Genomic DNA, 18,136 nt, shown 5'->3' with positions numbered 1-18,136 from the left:
GCGCTCACCGCCATTCTAATTGAATGGCACCTCTAGGAACTGTCAGAAGACTCCTAGCATGTTTGCCCAAATTCAAGAGCACTCCCTTGTTTCCAAATGCCTTCTCTCCTCTCTGTTTATAGATGACCTTCCTTCGTGGGTAAGGAAATGAAGGTCAGCAATGCCTCAAGTTATCTCTTTCTCTGTGGCTCAACATGTTTATTTTTGGCCCTCTTCTCTTTCAAAATTGAAGTGCTTCCAAATGTTCACAGGAGCTTTATTTTTAGTGATTCCCTTGAAAAAAGAAAAACAACCCAAAGTACCCATGTACAGGTAAACAGAAGAACAAACTGTGGCATGTCCATGCAGTGAAATAGTACTCAGCAAAGAAAAGGACTGAGCTACTGAGGCCTACCACAATACAGAGTGACTTAAAACTGACCATGCCGAGGAAGAGAAAAGAGACACCCAGTCCGATTTTATGGATACAAAATTCTAGAGACTGTAACCTAAGCTTAGTTGATCATTAGGGAACAAGGAGAGAATAACAAATAGGCAACAGAAAACTTGGGAGGTGATGGACAGACACTGCCATTTTCTTGAGAGCAGCACTAGTTCCACACACACCTACCTGTGTAAAGACTTACCAAACCGTACACTTCAAAAACACACAGTTCCTAGTACCTCAGGGATAGGTTACTAAGGCTGCAGAAATTGCTTGTTCTCTCCTGGACTATCAGCTCCATCTGAGTACCCTGGGTCCTATTCTTTCTGATTCTCTTGAAAACATTTTGTCACTTTGTCTCCTGCATCATTATTCCCTAGTTTCTGTTTCCTGTCCCCTTGAGCCCCCCCACAAGGATTTCCTCCTGAGCATGAATTAGTGAAGCTAAGGCGACTCTCCGACATACTGCTTTCTCTGATTCTTGGCTACCACCTTCTTTATTCCTCATCACTCCAAAGGCATGTGACAGACAGGACTCACCCACTCCAAGTCACTCCTCCACTCCTGGACCCCTGTGTCCTCCCCACTGCCCTAGCACAGCTGTGCTCTGTCCTCAGTGATGTTTGCATCTCCAGTTTCAATGACGTCCCCTCAGGTCACGCCCTCCAGGCTTCCGTGGCTCAACCCTCCCCTGGTTTAGCCCCCAATCTGAGCACCCGTTTATGTGTCCTTCAAACCCCATTGCCGATGAGTTCTCCAATATCGTGTCCTTGTCCTTGTTTTCATTCCTTACTCTTGACGAAACTAGCAATCAAAGCCCTTCCACACACATGACCCCCCCACCCACCCCTTTATGTCTGACCAGCCCCGTGCACTCAGAACCTCCCGGGAACTGTATTCTACAGGCACCTGCTCAGGGGCTCTGGTGCAAAGCCCCTTCTGCCATGCATCTGGTATGCAGCTTGGTGGCCCCAGAGCTGATACAGCCAATCTCAGCCTCCACCACTGGGCAAACACAACACTCCAGAAGGCAGTGAGTCCCAGGGGCTACGGGGGACAAAGCCAAGAGCCTCTCACTGTGCTGTTGAAGGTGACAGGAGCCTGACCTTGGAGCGGCAGAGCACAGGAAGGAAGGGAGCACAAGGAAGTAGAGCCAGACACGGTCCTGCTGAGACTGGACGGATGTTTGCCAAGAGCCAAGCTGAGTCCACAGTCAATGCTCCTCCCGGACCTTCTGCTCCATGAGCCAGTACATTTCCTGCCGAGTTTCCTGCTACCCGTGATGGGAAGACGAGGAGATGCTCCTCCAGCCAGGATTCAGAGGCAGATTCCTCAGAAGGAGCTTCTCCTACCACGATAATGCACCGACACCCTGGAAACAGACGCTCTAGGACCCAGCCCCTGGTGATGTCTAACCGAACACATCTCCCCAGTTCTCCAGTGGGAGAACTCCGCGTCTCAAGGGCAGGGGGCTTATCTGAGCTCTTGCTGCAGTGCCTGCGCCACTGAGCACCACCAGCATGGTTTTGAAATTCAATGGTGTTGAACGTAAAGTGCTCTTTGGGCGGGGAAAGGAAGGGTGGGCATCCCAACGTCCTGCTTGGATGAAGATTTCCATTAAGCTAGGATCCTTACTTCAGGTCACATTTTAGAACTCTCTGGTTTAAGCTCTTTCCATTGCTCCCATCATGGACTTCCAACTGCTATTGGCCCCTCGGCCTGGTGGATGCATAACCCCTGCCCACCATGCATCCCAGACCTTCCTGCCTCAGCCTGAACACACTGGCCTCATGGAGCTCTCTGAACCAAGCTCTTTGCAACTTCAGGACCTCTGCCTTGGTATTCTTTCTGCGTGGAGAGTTTCGTCTTCTTGTCATAAATACCATCTCCTTGAAGAAATGTTCCCACACTCCCCGAGGCAGGAAGTTCTGTCCTTTTCTACCTTCCCGCGGTACCCTCTTTTCTGTAAGCGTGTGCAGCGTGGTTTGTGGAGCTACAGCTACCAGGTTGTAGAGCTCTTTGGCATGCACTCACTCTCTGCCTCGGACTAAGTTATAGGAGGGAAGGGGCATGTCTAGGTGGTTCAACCATAGCACCTAATGTGAGGTCGTGGCCCTACTATGTGCTCAATCAATGTCCATGAATGAAAGAATGAATTAATGAATCAGTATTTCACAGTAATTCGATTAATAAATAATGTGTAATTGGACCTTCTTTTTATTCAAAAAACAACCTTCCCAGGCACCATTTATTATCACAAAATAACTATCACAATAAACAATGGCCCCATCACTCAGCTATCCACACAAGAAACACCTGCTAAACCAACAAACCCACTTAATGAACCCAACCCTCAGGTATAGCCACTAAACACAAAAGTATAACTGCCGTACAGTTCCCCAGAGCCCAAGGTGGAAACAACCCAAATGTCCACCAACAGATGGACATGTAACCAAAATGAGTCCTTCCACACCATGGAGTATCCACATAAATGAACGTTGGTGAAACTACGTTAAGTGGAAGAAGCCAGACAGAAAAGAGCAGACACTGTGGACTCCAACGTCTTTGAACTATTCAGAAAAGGCAAATATATACAGATAGGCAGCAGAGGTAGCTGTCATAGGCTGGGGGGGAGGGAAGACTGGGTGTGTCTACCTAATGGGTGTGAGGTTTCCTTTTGGGGAGATGAAAATGTTCTAGAACTAGATGGTGCTGATGGCCATGCTCTACTGTGAATGTACTAAATGCCACTGAACTGTGTACATTAAAATGGTAAATTGTATATTACATGTATTTTATTACAACCAAGAAAGGGGAGCAGGTGACAGCAAGTTGCAGAGCATACACTATTTTGAGTATCTCTAAAAGTAGCCCCAATGAACAAAATGCTCAGCACCAAAGTTCAGCCTAGGTGTCTTCTACTCCAAGAAACCTAAGAGTGCTCCCAGCCCACAAACTTCTTCCCATGGGCTGGTTTTCCAGAGGCAGAGGGGTTGGGGAGAAGGGCCTTGTGCTGCCAGTGCCCTGGACTGGATGCGTGGTGCATCAGCTTCTAGGGGAGCCTGCAGGGCGAGGCTTCCTCCCCAGGTGTGGAGGAATGCATGGTTCTTGCAGGTGGTACAGGAACAAACACACACTGATTCTGATATGAAAAAGCCTATTGAGAGCTGTGTTGGAAGGCTGGCCTGTTAACACTGGTTTTCCTTTAGGGTGGTCATAAAGGGTGTTGTTTCTTTGTTTGCTTCCATGTTTGTGACCCATTTCATCCTTCTATGGACCATAATTGGGAAATCAATCATGCAACCACCAACATTAAAATACCACACTTCTCGGGAGCCAAGACCCTCTGGCCCTGCCCTGGTAGAGTCCCCACCTCTGCCTTTCCTGTGTCCCAGCTACAGGAGTCCTGAAGCCAAAACGTGGGCCACGCTCTGGTGCATTCCGCTAAGTCTCAGAAGGCTGTGGTGGGAACGGGCACCAGATTTGTTTCCAGAGTGATGGAAACATTCCAAAAGCAGATTTTGGAGAAGGGTGGGCAACTCCGTAAATACACTAAAAATCACTGCAGGGCACACCGTTTTAAAATCCGGGAAATGTATGGTGGATAGATCATCTCTCTGTCGAACCATTTCCAGTCTATTCCACGGGGATGATAGTTTGGAAAAGGCAAAAGTGTAGAACAAAAGAGATGGATGTTTCTTTTACAAACCAATGTGCGTAATGAAAAATGTGTCGATTTAAACAAATAATAAGAAAGGAGGCGCGCGGCCCAGGCAAACTTCAGGGCGTTGGTACAGCAAGAAACCACTCGGCGCCACTTGGCTGGCCTGCGTCCCTGGCTGGCCGGGTGCACCTGGGCTGTGGCTGGCACCCCCTGGCACGCGCCGGGTGCAGCGCCCCCCGCCCCAGCGTGGAGCCCACTTACTGTGGCGGTGCCGGACACGGTCTGCGCACTGGTGTCCGCGGCGCTCTGCTCCGAGTGCGACTGGGCGGGAGGGTACAGGTTTAACGTGTGCTCGGGGACGGTGGTCTGGCCCGTGTACTCTGGCGCGGGGTGGGGGTGGGGGGCCGTGTATTCCGCGGGGATGCCGTTCTGCGGTGGAGCAAACTGGGCCGAAGCGTAAGGCTGGGCCATCGTGTCAGGGGCAGCTGCTGCTTCCTGATTACCCTGCAAAATCAAAAAGGTGGAGAGAGGGAGAGAGAGCATGAGTGGGCTCCACAGAGGACCTTGACCCTCCGCCCCAGGCCTCCTGCTCCCTGCAGCCCGAGCGCCCCCACCGCAGGCACCGCTGCTCGTGCGCGTCCCGAGACTGCCACCCCCAGAATCCCCATTTCACAGATGCAGAAATAGAGGCGCAGACCCTCAAGCACCCTTTTCCCCATCATCCAGCCTGAGATTGCAGACTGCGCAGGTCTGTGTCCTACTGGATTGGGGCTTTTTTTTTTCTGTGCAGATCCTCGTTTTGGAAGTCGTGAGCATGTAGTTGTCTACAGTGACAGTGCAGCCTTGATTTGATACTTAAAGTGCCAAGAGAGATTAAATTGAACGAGTGTGTTCTTGAGAGGAGAGACAATTCATCTAAGCATTTGAATTTAATCAAAGTTTTATGTGACTTGGCTCACATCATGGGGTGGGGGAGGGTCCTCTTAATGGTCCCAGTGTGTGCCTGGTGTGTGTGTATGTGAGATGTTCCCAGCCCCCATGTGAAAGAGCCAAGGAGAATTCAGGTCCTAATTTAGACAAAGATGTCCCCTGTGATATCCCCACTCAAAGCTTTTCTGCAAAATGTTGGACTTAACTCTCCTTAGCCCCATTAGTCAATCAATGCCTTTCCCCCAACCCTGGTCTTATTTTTTATAACCACAGAATATTATATAACAATTTGCCCTTCAGTTATAGCCTAAACATGCAGTATGATAATTACAGTCAAGTCAAAAGAATTAAAAAAAAAAGCCTGAATTCAAATGTTTCCATTTCAGGAAACATCTTTCTCCCTCCGCCTCCACCCCTAACTCTACCACCCTTCACACACACACACTCACACTGAAGACATAAGAAATCATAACCTAGAGGTCCAAATTTTCCATGGTCTCAAGAGATGTGATTGCACAGTCAGAAAGAAAGAAAAAATATAAAAAGCTTAGCAATTAAGCACACCGAATAGCGGCCTCTCCTATTGTCTGTGGTCAATTAGCTGTGACTTTCACCCTCTCGCCTCCCGTAATGATAGGAGGGCACATGGCTTCAGTACCCTCCAGGAACATTCTAGAGCACATTCCACTGAAGTAGCTCGAGCACAGCAGATATGTGGTGCTGGGGGAGGGTGCTCCCAGAAGAACACATGGATTTGTTGAGAGAGGACCCTTAATTAGAATGTTAAAGCTGACACTTGGAAGAGAACGGAGCTTGGGAGAAGTTTAAAACCTTTTATAAGTGAGAACATTCCCGCCAGGCTCCTTCCTCCTCGAGACTCGTTTTCCCAAATGTCTGTGCCACTGGAAGTGCAAGCGTGCATGTGTCTCATCCAACACTTTCTGTGGCATCTGTGGCAGTAGAGGGTCTGCCTGGGCTGAGGCTGGGCTGCTGGGTGCCCACAGGACCCCGTCTCTCCTTGGAAAACTCGGAGCACGCATATTGTCCTTGTCATGGGGTTCTTTAGAAACAGCCCAGTTTCAGTTTGGGGAACATTCCCACTCAGGCCTCCTGGTGCCAGCCCTGTTGCCAGGTAGGCACAGCCATGTGACAGCAGGCTGGCCAAATCAGAAGGTTATGTAGCCACAGGCATGGGGATTTCAGTTCACACCCATCTATTTAGGGACCTCACTACTGAGGTAAGCCCAGTTCACTCTGCATTCTGCTGCAGACTCTGGAAAGAAGTTTTATTGTCACTGTGATTGGCGGCTGTAAACATACCCAAGTCTGCAGCTGCCAAGAACTGACACTTGAAAAGGACCTGCATACAGATGTGGCCACACACAGGCAGGTGGGAACAAGAGGGATCAACACACAGGCAGGTGGGAACAAGAGGGATCAACGGAGTTCTTGAAACATCATTTGAAGTCTAGCATCTAGCCATACCTGCATTAGTAACACCCTTGTTTATTTTATTTACATGAGTAAATGTACTATTTTCCAACAGCTTTATTGAGATATCATTAACATAAAAATTGTACATATTTAAGATATATAACTTGTTGTTTTGAGATACATATAATATATATTTATACACATATATACATATGCTGTGAAAAGATCACCACGTTCCAGTCAGTTAACTTAGCTATCACCTCCACACGGTTACCATTTGCCTGTGTGTGTGTGCGTGGTGAGAAGATTTAATTTAAGTTGTACCCTCTTAGCACATTTCAAGTATAAAAAACACAGCACTTCTAACGCTCATCCCCACGCTGTGTATCAGCGCTGCAGAACCTAGGCATCTTGCATAACTGAAATGTTGTACCCTTTGCCTTATTGTCTCTAAGCCAGTTTTTCTGTTACAACTCAAAGGGTCTTGACTCAAAAAGAGAGAAAAAAAATAAATCCTTGGTATTTCATAACTAGAGTCTTCTTTCCCTGGGCTAGTCAAGGAAAGTGTTCCTGTATATGGAACTCTCATGACAACATCACTTCTCCACGCCTGACTGAAAGCCCCCCAAATGTCTGCATCTTGGGAAGCTTCCAGAGGGAATTCACCATGTTAGAGTCAGCTTCCATCCAGGTGTGTCTCAACTTCTGCCATCTTCCACCTGCTCCATCTCTGAATGGAAAGGCAGACTTGGGGAAACTCCAGGTGTGACCACCTAGCAGAGCACAAATGATACCTAAGCCAGGACACAGGCTGCAGTCTCACAGAGGCCCAGGGGCTCCCTGCTTCTCCAGAGAAAAGACCTCCACTAGGAACACAACCCTGCAGAGAAGCCTCAGGACGTTGGGACTGTCCCTTAGCACCTGCAGAGCAAAAGTTCTTCTGGGATCTGAGGCTTCTCTGCAGTGGAAAGGGAGGACCACCTTCTCTCCCATCTGCTGTGGGAGAGAAGGTGGTCCACTCTGCCCACACCATCAGGGCTCTCCACTCACAGCCCCTCTGCATGGGAAGCCCCCACGCCTGGCCTGGCCAATCCTATCTTCTTGTTCAGGTCCCACGTCAGGAGCTCCCTCCTCCAGCAAGCCTTCCTTGACACCGAGCCCAGCTCCACGCTCCACCACAGCATGTGGCCACATCTCACATGACCCCCATAACCACTGCTGCCTCTTCAGGTGCCTGTGAGCTCCCCGAGGACAGGTGGCTGGGCCATGTCCACCGAGCTGTCTCCAAGCTCCATCAGCATAGCAGAGCTGTGGTCCCATTTCCCAGGGTCTGCTCAGTGAATGTGTGCTTGAAGAAAGGAAGTCTGGCTCGGAAGCCTCATGCACAGCAGGAGGTAGGGTGGGAGGAGCAGAGAGGACTCAGCAAAGGACCCAGGGGCCCAATCTAGTCCACCTCGTGGTTTTGCAAATGAAGTTTTGTCAGGACACAGCCCTGCTCATCTCTTTCCATACTGTCTCTGGCCACTTTTGTATTACAATGGCAGTGTTTAATAATTGTGACGGAAAACACACATCCCCCAAAGACTGCATCTGGGCCTATGCATAAACAGCTTCTAATGGCCTTGTCAGAATGCCATTAGACATGGGGCACTGCTAGGAGCCCATCATTGCAAAAACAGTAGAGAGTAAAAAGCTGGCCCACAGGAGGAAGAGGCAGGAGGGGGTACTTGTACTCTACCTGAACCAAGGGCAGGTGATGTCAGCTGGCCTTGGAGAAGGGTGGTGTTGAGGAGGGAACAAAAGGAGGGGTCAGAATCTTTTCTGAAATTTGCTTTCCATCACCAGATGTCACCATCACCTTCCTGTAACCACACATGCATGTGTGCACACATACACACATGCACGCGCGAGGTCTCTCTCTCTCTCTCACACACACAGAGGCTGCAAACACAGCACAAGTGGGCTCATAAGGAGAAGGTCCATCCTGGCCTCAGGCTTCTATGCTCCATCTGAAAGGCAGCCCCACCTCCTGTCTGGAGCTCACCAGACAAGCTGGATGACAGTGTCCTTTACCTCAGGCCTGGTGCATGACAGACACCCTGCCAGTTACTTTATATCAGTAGCTCTTGAACCAGCTTACCAGGGGACAGGAGGCAGTGACTAGAGGCATTCTTTGTTGTCACCACTGGAGGAGGAAGTGCTCTGGGTATGTAGTGAGTGAGATCAAGGATGGTGCTGGACACCCTGCAGTAGTACACAGGACTGCCTCTGCCTCAAAGACATCTGTGGACCCCCTAGTTTACTAGTGCCTAGGTCTGCACCTCTAATTCCACTTCACTTTACAGTTAAAGACGCTCTAGCACAGTCTTGGGAAATAACTATGCAAAGTCATAGCCACAGGTCCTTCCTAGGAAAACCAGAAGTTGAACCATGCCCATCTTCATCCAGTGCCCAGGGATCTCTCATTGGGCAAGGGAATCACCTAGCAGGGAGGTTGGTCGTTCTCTTAAATATGCAACCCCCTCCCTCTCACATACATCATGGGCCCAAGATCTGTCTTCCACACCCTGTTGTGGGGATGCCAGGCACTGGGGTATTTGATGCTAACATGCCAGCAAATCTCTCTGCCAGGTAAGGAAGGTGATCCTTGGCTAGTGTGGGGCAGCAACTTGGGAAACCTCAGCAACCATGTCTCCAACCTGAGGCCTGGCTTCAGAATTCTCTGAACCTGTCCCAGGATGAGTTAGGGCCAACAGAGGCCAGCAGGAGAAGGTCCATCCTGGCCTCAGGCTTCTGTGCTCCAGAGTAAACCACGCCCTTCTGGCCAACCCAGGAGACAAGCTCTTAGGACCACATCCACGGCAGCGAAGGGGCCTACAGTTAGCATCCAGGTACATGAGGCTCTAGGTTCATCCTGTACCTGGAGTTCCCAAGCAGATGTTGGGGGGACCCCCTGCAGTTACTTATTAACACCGACAGCCGTTCCAGAGAGACCCTAATTAATATTCCCAACATTTGCACTTTAGGCTAATTACAGCTAATATTTAATTAAGATCATTGTACTTCCTGTGGAATTACTTTCCACCTTCAAATGACTTCAGAGATGTCTTTGTTCCCTCCCAAGTGATGTTCCTAGATTCTCTGCTTGGCTGAAATGCATTTTCTGGAAAAATACATGAACACTAAGGGCATCTTTTCCACTCCAGGTCACGGCTCAGACTGGGCTGGTGAATGGGTCCCGTGGAAAGCCAACGCCAACTCCAGTAGGTGACGGTGACCGGCCAAATGATGGGAGCCTGGCGGCTAGACATTCCCTCATTCCCAGAAGCTGCCTGCTTTCTCCCAACCCCATGCCAAACCCCCACCTTTCCCTAAATAAATGGAACAGTGGAAGAGGCTGGGATATTTGCAGAGTCAGGGTGCACGTGGGTGTGCTTGCGGAGGGTGATTCTCCCTCACGAGTGTCCCCCACATCACCCAGCAAGTGAGTGAAGAGCTTCTGCAAACCTCACATCTAATTCTGAGTGCCAGGACTTTCTCGGGTGGCTGCCAACTACACAAAAGGGGAAGGGCAGGCGGGCGGGTGGGAAGAGGCCCCGGCCTCGTACCTGAAGACTCACTGTTCCTACTGCAAGCTTGGACTCAGGGATCGACGTCGGGATAAATGTAGAAGAGACTCCCTCGTCCTCAAAACACCAAACCTATCAGTCCATTAGAGCAACTCAAAAACCAGCATGAGGATGTGGAACCCTGTCATTACCCAAGGCACCCGAATGGGTAGTTTTCACTCTGTTACTGAGAGCAAAAGGATTATTCAAATGCAACCAAGTCTGATTCCTAAAAGAAAAAAAAAAGGAGTCATTTCAATTTAAATATTTTACCGAAGCATGAAATAGCCAGAATATTATTGCTATTTTAAGACAGATTCTGTAATCTGACTGTTTAGCCTCCTGGGTACACGCACATGCAGACAGCCACACCTCTAAAGTCCTCGGTTTCCCTGGCCCTTCCGTCCCCTGCCCCTGTACTTCCTTCCTGAGGTAGGCTCAGGAGATGGAGCTGTTTCTGCTGCTGTCCCCAGACCCCCTCCTCTGTGCACTGCCCTGAGTGGCTTAATAAAGTAGTTTTGGAAAACTAATAAGAGAACAAAGGGTGGCAGCCGTTCAGACTTTGCAGAATATTTCGTCTCAAGAGCTAATGCAAACCACATTTCAACTGAGAAATAGCCTTTATGTGGCGGAGCACGAAATGCCTTATTCCATCCATTGTAACTGCCTGCCTTTCCCCGACAGGGAAAGGAGCCTGTCTGTGTAGCTGCCCAGGTGGACTGGAAGGTAATCAGGTGTTTTCCTGTGCGTGTGTGTGTGTGTGTGTGTGTGTGTGTGTTTGAACAGTCAAACTTCTTGAGCACCCCTGCCCTTTTTGGCTTCTGGAATTTATATATCCCTAGTTTATTTCTTGACTCTGCCCCACCAAAAAAAAAAAAAAAAAAAACCTTCCTGGACTAAAGACAATTCTTATAAGAGAAGAAATGCACAGGAATGTTTAACACCTAATAAGCCTGCTGATTGCACCTGTCCACACCGCCAAGGCAGGCAGTGGTTCCAGCCGCCACGGGACCCCCAACCCCCCATGGGACCCTCGACCCCCCACCCCCGGCGCAGACTCGCTGGAGGAAACAGCACGCTCCTGTGCTGCCTGCAGCCTTCAGTCTTGCTGACAGTTTGTTTTACTTCAGTTTAGTAGCCTGGTCTGATCTACTTCTCTGGCAAGAAATCCTGCATATTCAGAGAAAGCCTCTTGTGCTGAACTGAAATGAGCTAACGGGTACCATGCCCCGGGGGCACTGGAACAAAGGAGGAAAATACAAAATGACACCAGGAACCTGGTGGTTCTGCGACCAGCCCAGCTCTGCACGGAGTCGAAAGCCCCCTCCACCCCCACCCCACACAGTCTTCACAGAAACTCCTGTCCTTAGCCCAGGCTTGATGCACCACGCAAACTCAGAGAGCACAGCCTCAGCGCCGGGAAAGGGAAAGGCTTTGCTTCATTCGAATCACAATTTCAAGTGAAAAATTAAATGGAAAAAAAAAAATACCTGCTGCACCCGTCTGCATCCTGTCTCTTCCATAAACTTAGCAGCTGTTCTGGTCCCACACCACAAAGCATCTGCCCAAATCAACCCTCGATTAGGAGCGAGGGTGTGTGCTCTGGGCAACGTGCGGATGATCGGGGTGTTGAAGGACGGGGAGCTGAGGCCGCCTGGCTGACCTCCCCCTCAACATCTGACTGCACCCAAAACCAGCCCCAGATGGGACTCTTCTGCAAGGGAGCCCTGGCCCATCAATCACGGCTCGCTCCTCCTCTGGCTGCTGCTCTCAGTTTCAGAGTGCACCACTGAGCAGATGATTATGTACAAGAAAGGAACACACCACACGCGCGCACACACACACACACACACGCACGCACACACACAGTGCTCAACTACATTAATAGCTGTTTAAAAAACATTAGAAGTGCTATTCTACGCATCGCCTAGAGCTGGGATTTTTCATTACTAAACTAAATATATGGTATGCAAAGTTATAAAATCCACTGGGAAGCTGGCTACCAGCTTTATTTATTTTTTTTTAAGAGGCGATAGGGATGTTTGGGGGTAGCAGGGCAAGAGACACAGGGCGACAAAGAAAGCCCGAGGAGGGAAAGAGATGGTCATAGGTAAATAAAAAACTCCCATGAGAACATCGGTGAGGATGATTTTGTAACAGTGCTGCCTGGTTAATAAAAACAGGGTCCTGACGAGTACTTGGAAGAGTTTGAAGCCCAGCTCCTTTGCAGGGTCTCTGTGTGAACATAAAACAAGTCATTGCAATACTCTGGGCTCCAGAATTTGCTTCCATTTAATGGGGAAAATGATGGGTGACTTTAGAGCATTATTGGGAGGATCAAATTAAAAATCAAATTGCAACCAACAAAACACACACCGGGCCTGGCTTGAAGTCAGCATCAAATAAACAGATTTGGTTAATTCACATCCAGTGAAATGGGAAGTGACATCCCAAACCATCTTTGTCCCCAGGCTTTGGAGTCCAATGTGGCAAGAGGTATATCATAAAGTCTCACACCAATGCCCACAGAATCCCAGGGATGATACGTGCTTTGAGGAAAAGGAATGGGCATCTGCTTTCTCCTTCTCTTCAACTTTAGTTTTTTTCCAAGCTCAATGTTATTTTCTTTTCTCTCAATAGGAAAAAATAAAAGCTTGTACCAAAAAAAAAAAAAAAAAAACCCTACTGAAGCCCTACAAGCAGCCCCATTTATTTAAAGCTGCAAATATGTTGTTCTTCCTTTATTGTTAAAATTGCAACAACAAGAGGAAAACGTCACATTTCAGTTGTATTTGGTCATGTCACTCTTGCTCAGTGAGGGAAAGGTTCCAAGGGTCCCATCTGCCCTCCTGGCGGAAGCTGCTTAGGGCAGAGCCTCTGTGCTAGGAGAAGAGGGATCATGCTGGACTGGGGTGGGGGTGGGGTGCTGGCTAGGTCTGCTCAGGTGATCACACTTGTAATTAAAGCACGCAGAGGAGGAGGAGGTCGGGCTGGAAGAGGCCGCCGGGAACAGGTACTGGTTCAGAGAGCCCCTGGGGAAATTTATTTTTTTCTTAAATTCCAGCTCCCTAAAGTCAGAAAGAAAATCTGGGTCAACAGCACATGCAGCACCCTCACACTCCTGGCTCCAGTCCCACCCTGGAATTTGTCTGGTGCACCAGGTAGGGGAGAAGCCAGTGCCCTTGGGTTCCTCGATGGGATTTGGCGGCTCCCCCTCGGCACTGCCCAGTCTAGGGAGCCCTGGGCCTTCCTTGCCAGACGGAAGCCCAGCACACGTGGAGAGCGGCCATCCTCCAGAGCCAGGAACCCCCTGTCCTCGCTGATAACTACAGAGCCAAACTCCTGTCCACTGACCCGGGAGAAAGAGGGGACCAGGGGATGAAACCACCAGCGTCCAGGAGAAAGATGGTGGAAAGGCTAGAAAACAACTGGAAAGAATCAGAAGAACCTAAACAGAGAGGAGGGTTTCGGTAAAAAGAACCTGGGAGATACAACACGACAGGGCCCCTCACCCCCGTAGTAACTGTGGGATTGTTGTTTAGAGTCAGGCACCAGGACTCCACCTGGGACCTGCCATCAGCACTGCCCAAGGCCCTCTGAAGCGTTCTGACACACAACCCCAGGGAAAGGCATTCTGCAGGGGATGCCTCCAGGTTCCAAAATCCAAGCAGGGTCCCACCCTGATCATCTTTAAATAAACAGTACGGCATGGGAGAGGCACAGGGTAGTAAGAGTTCGCATCTGTCATGAAACCTTCATGGGAGTGAACTGGATTGCAGTGTAAAATAAATGAAAGAAAAGCCCCTATGCTATGATTTCCAGGGTTTGCTACCCTCCAACCCTCTACCAATGCTGCCTCATGGGATCCCAGTCAAACACTAGGAAGTCAAGCGCACACTGGTGGAGTGGCCGGCAGGTCACCTAACCCTCGTGTGCCCCGGTTTCCTTATTCATAAACTACCCACAGTGTTAGATATTCTTCCCAAGGAGCGTCCTATGAAGCTTGAGGGGTAAAATCTGTAGGAATGACTTTTGTCATCTAAAAATACTTAAGCATGTATGTCCCATTGTGGGAATGAAACTTATCCCTTCTAGTCCACCAAAGTTCCTCCTCTGAAGAACACAAAGAGGTGAGGGCAGTGGACTGGATGGGTCACCTACTGTGATTCAGACGCTTTAATCCTCACAAACCCTATGAGGATGACATTACAGTCTCCTTTACAGGTGAGAGAACTGAGATGCTCACCTAGCAGAAAAATACATTCCAACCTATGGGAACTAGTGAAATAGCAAGTGGAGGGACCTCAGTCTTAACCTAACCTGGTTTAACCGAAGAATTCCTGCTACTGAATCCATACTGAGATGAAGATGGTGGCGGGATGAAGATGGCGATGGTGGCAGTGTAGATGATGGAGGTGGTGTTGATGATGGTGATGGTGCTGATGATGGTGGTGGTGGTGATGATGGTGGTAGTTGATGATGGTGGTGGTGGTGATGATGGTGGTGGCAATGGTGGCAGTGTAGATGATGGTGGTGGTGTTGATGATGGTGGTGATGATGATGGTGTTGATGATGGTGGTGCAGATGATGGTGGTAATGATGGTGGTGTTGATGATGGTGGTGCAGATGATGGTGGTGGTGGTGGCAATGGTGGCAGTGTTGATGATGGTGGTGATGATGATGGTGGTGGTGGTGGTGATGAAGATGATGCTGATGCTGGGGATGTTGATGACCATGGTGGTGATGGTGAAGAAGGTGAAGATGATTCTGGGGATAGTGAAGATGGTGGTGAGGCTTGGGGTGGAGAAGGTGGTGGTATCGGTGATGAAGATGACAATGGTAGTGGAAAGAACCATTCCTTGGGCACCAACTAAATACCAATCACTATTCTAGGCATTGAGGATGCAAGATTCACGAGAGTCTTGCCTTTGTCACCTCAGTTCACTAGAACTGGAGGTAGCGCGGACTGCGCCCCTTGCTCATACGCACACAACCACTCAGTGCTCTTCATCCAAATATGTCGACTCTTCAACTCTGGATCCGTCAACTCTGGGAGATGGTTTCGAAGGCCACCTCATTCTGGGAAGCACACAAACCTCAGTCCCTAACTGCTGGCTTATGGAAAAGCACCTCTTGGATAAAGAACTCTGCAGCTGCCCTGAGGCCATAATTCACAACGAGGAACGTGCAGAAAGATAACAACAAGGATCCACATCACAGATTCCAGAGGAAGCAATTTGCTTCACTTCGCTTCCTGGCCTTGCCAGGGAAGCTCAGAGGACAGAAGACATCTTGCTGCATCTGACAAACACCAGCCCCAGAAACACACACCGACTCAGTGGGTGGCAGACTTGTGATGACGAGGTGTCATGTTTGCAAAGTGTTCCGTCCTGATTTTCCATTTGAAGGTACAGAAGACAATGCAGGGTTGTTTTTTTTTTTTCTCAACTCCTCGAAAGTTAGTGACAATCAAATATTTATGGTACTTTGTACAAGTCGGAACGCATATAGGGGCACTTCTGAGGTGATATTTCCAGAGAGAAATATGCTGAACTTTACGCTCGTAAAAACTTAGCAGCCTCTGGGGTCAGGGAAGTTCCCAGCCAATAGCAGCAGGTACTTAGGAAAATCAGTTTCCCATCTTGTTCATCCCTGTCCCAGGGGCTCAGAGGACCCTGGATTGTCCTTTAAAAGCCTTGTCCAAGGTGGGCGTGGTATACGCATTTTCCTATCTGGCTTGAACTAGAGTGTAAACTCCCTGAGTACAGGAGCCCCCTGTCTTGTGTCTCAGTCACACACACACACACACTCTCAAAGTGTTTTGTGGATGGAAAGAGGGATCTTGAGCTCCTCTCCTCAGCCCTACTCTTACGGAGATACACTCTGACTGGCTTGGCACCCAGGGCACAGAGAACAAGGTCAAAGCCATTAGCTCTTGCTCTTCCTCGTGAAAAGACTCGTCCCCACTGCAGCAGCCCGAATCTGTCCTGCAGGATTTCTTGCCGAAAGTCACAGGGCACAGGCCTCACCCATCTGTCTGTGACACAGCCCAGTGTGCCCTGTTATTACCTTTCACGGATACAAGAGCGGCCAGGAATGACTGAGCACCTTCTTTAAGTACCAGACGGTGTTGGCCACTCTGTATGGTTCAGGGACGTTCCCTGACTTCACCTGCTCAGGCGCTGTTTGAAGCTGATTTTTAGCTCCCCCACTTTACAGACAAGAAAGCATAAGGTTAGAGATAAAGGATCTGCTCCTGAACAGCAGACCCAAACTCAAATGGAGGTCTTCCTCCACATCTGAGGTCCTTTCCACCATCTGTCATTGACCTCTCCACACCAAGACAAGGGCTGATATCTATAAGGGTTATGGTGGGCAATTTAGCCCCAAAATAGTTCTTTTTGAAATATTCTGACAAATTCCTGAAGGATCTGAGCAAAGTTGGAGAACACCAGGAGAGCAGGGGGTGGTGTTCCTCCTCTGCGGAGATCCAGGACACCGGGTGGTCAATCATGCTCTGATGACAGTGATGCTACTGTTGAAAATAGCAACGATACAATCAGAAGGGTCTCCACCATATACATGTCGATGCCCTCAACGTCCTGAAACTGGAACTCCCTTGAGCAGCCCAGGCCCCTGATGGATGTGTGCACAAAGACTACCTTCATCTCAGAGGTCAAAGGCTTTGAAAAGCCAAAGAGGCTAAGCACATTATTAGAGGTCACCCAAGGATGCATGGACAAACTTGTTTTTGTTCTTCTTTAGTTAAACATGACAGTAGAGTGTATTTTGACATATCATACCTACGTGGTGTATAACTTCCCCTTCTTGTGGTTGCACATGATGTGGAGTGACACTGGTTGTGTGTTCACGTATGAACATAGGAAAGTGATGTCCAATTCATTCCACTGTCTTTCCTATTCCCATCCTCCCTTCCCCCCACTTCCCCTGTCCAAATGCAATGAAACTTGTACCAATCTAAATCTTACCCTGGAGCCAAACTTTACGACCACTATGACTTTTAACTTTTTATCTTTAAATAATTACACATCATAGCCAGTTTCAAAACAAACATGGAGGAAGGTCTCTGTGGCCTTTATCTTCTTTACCCAACAGAATCTCTTATGTAACCACAATTCAGTGTCAAGAGCAGGAAAAGGACTCCATCTATTCTTTTTTTTCTTTTTTAATCAGGGATGGAACACAGGGGTGCTTATCCACTGAGCCACATCCCCAGCCCTTCTACATCTTCTTCTTCGTTTCTTTGAAACAGGATCTCCCTAAGTTGCTTAGGGCCTCACTAAGAGGCTGAGGTTGGCTTTGAACTTGCGATCCTCCTCCTTCAGCCTCCCAAGCCACTAGGATCACAGGCATATACCACCATGCCTGGCTCCATCTAGTACTTTAAATTGCTGTAAATAACACAAGAGTGACAGCAGCAGAGACTAGGTCACTGTGGGTGTCTGCCACCAATGCCATCCCTTCACTAGCTGCCAACCACAGTCACAAATGAGTTGTAGAGACGGAAGTGCAGATGAACAAGTGGAAAATAGAACCTTGCTGATACACATCGGCAAAAACTCTTTTCCTAAGGGCAGAGACAGAAAGTGCATTTCAAATTGTACTCCAGGGCAGGTTCTGGGCCTTGTAGATATGGAGGAAAGCTCAATGCTAAACAGATGCTCATTGTCCATCTCTGGTCACCAGCCCACTCTTTTCTAGAGAAGGGGGGGGATTCTCAGTCCCACCATCAGGGTAGCATCAGTGTCCGATCCACATTCAAGATGAGTTGAAGTAAGCTCCGCCATTGCTACTAATACTACATTTAGCCAAATTCACAAAGGAAAAGATGGTTTTTAAGTAGCTTGCCTAGGTTACTCTGTGTAATGTCGCTGTTACCTGTTCCACCAGAGCCATGCGGGGGAGTCCCTGCCACTTTCTAAAGTGAGAAGTGGATAGATGTCCCTGTAAGAGGGTTGCTACACATGCCAAGTACCCTGGAGAGACAGCAGCTGCGTTGTGCATCTTGCCATCTAAAGGACCCCCCTAAGGATGTCACCAAGGGGCAGACGATAG

At 48.9% G+C, this 18,136-nt stretch overlaps 1 protein-coding gene across 37 annotated transcripts in view; it reads right to left on the bottom strand.

The window, feature by feature from the left end:
• The window catches only part of Rbfox1 (RNA binding fox-1 homolog 1), a 1,611,415-nt gene that overhangs the window by 155,476 nt on the left and 1,437,803 nt on the right, over positions 1-18,136 (bottom strand). For 33 of the 37 annotated variants that reach the window (XM_058579675.1, XM_058579672.1, XM_058579677.1 and 30 more), the window contains one exon: positions 4,350-4,592. In XM_058579675.1, coding sequence (XP_058435658.1) covers positions 4,350-4,592 — 243 coding nt within the window. Of the gene's footprint in view, positions 1-4,349; positions 4,593-11,550; positions 11,828-18,136 lie in introns of those variants that run through there. The other 4 variants (XM_058579687.1, XM_058579670.1, XM_058579671.1 and 1 more) reach the window with 4 other exon arrangements.

The sequence above is a fragment of the Marmota monax genome, unplaced genomic scaffold, assembly GCF_021218885.2.
Source record: "Marmota monax isolate L192 unplaced genomic scaffold, Marmota_monax_Labrador192_F-V1.1 WCK01_AAM20220418_F8-fsc00035, whole genome shotgun sequence".
NCBI lineage: Eukaryota > Metazoa > Chordata > Mammalia > Rodentia > Sciuridae > Marmota > Marmota monax.
Note: the sequence above shows the minus strand (reverse complement) of the source record. Positions and strands in the feature narration are given on the sequence as shown.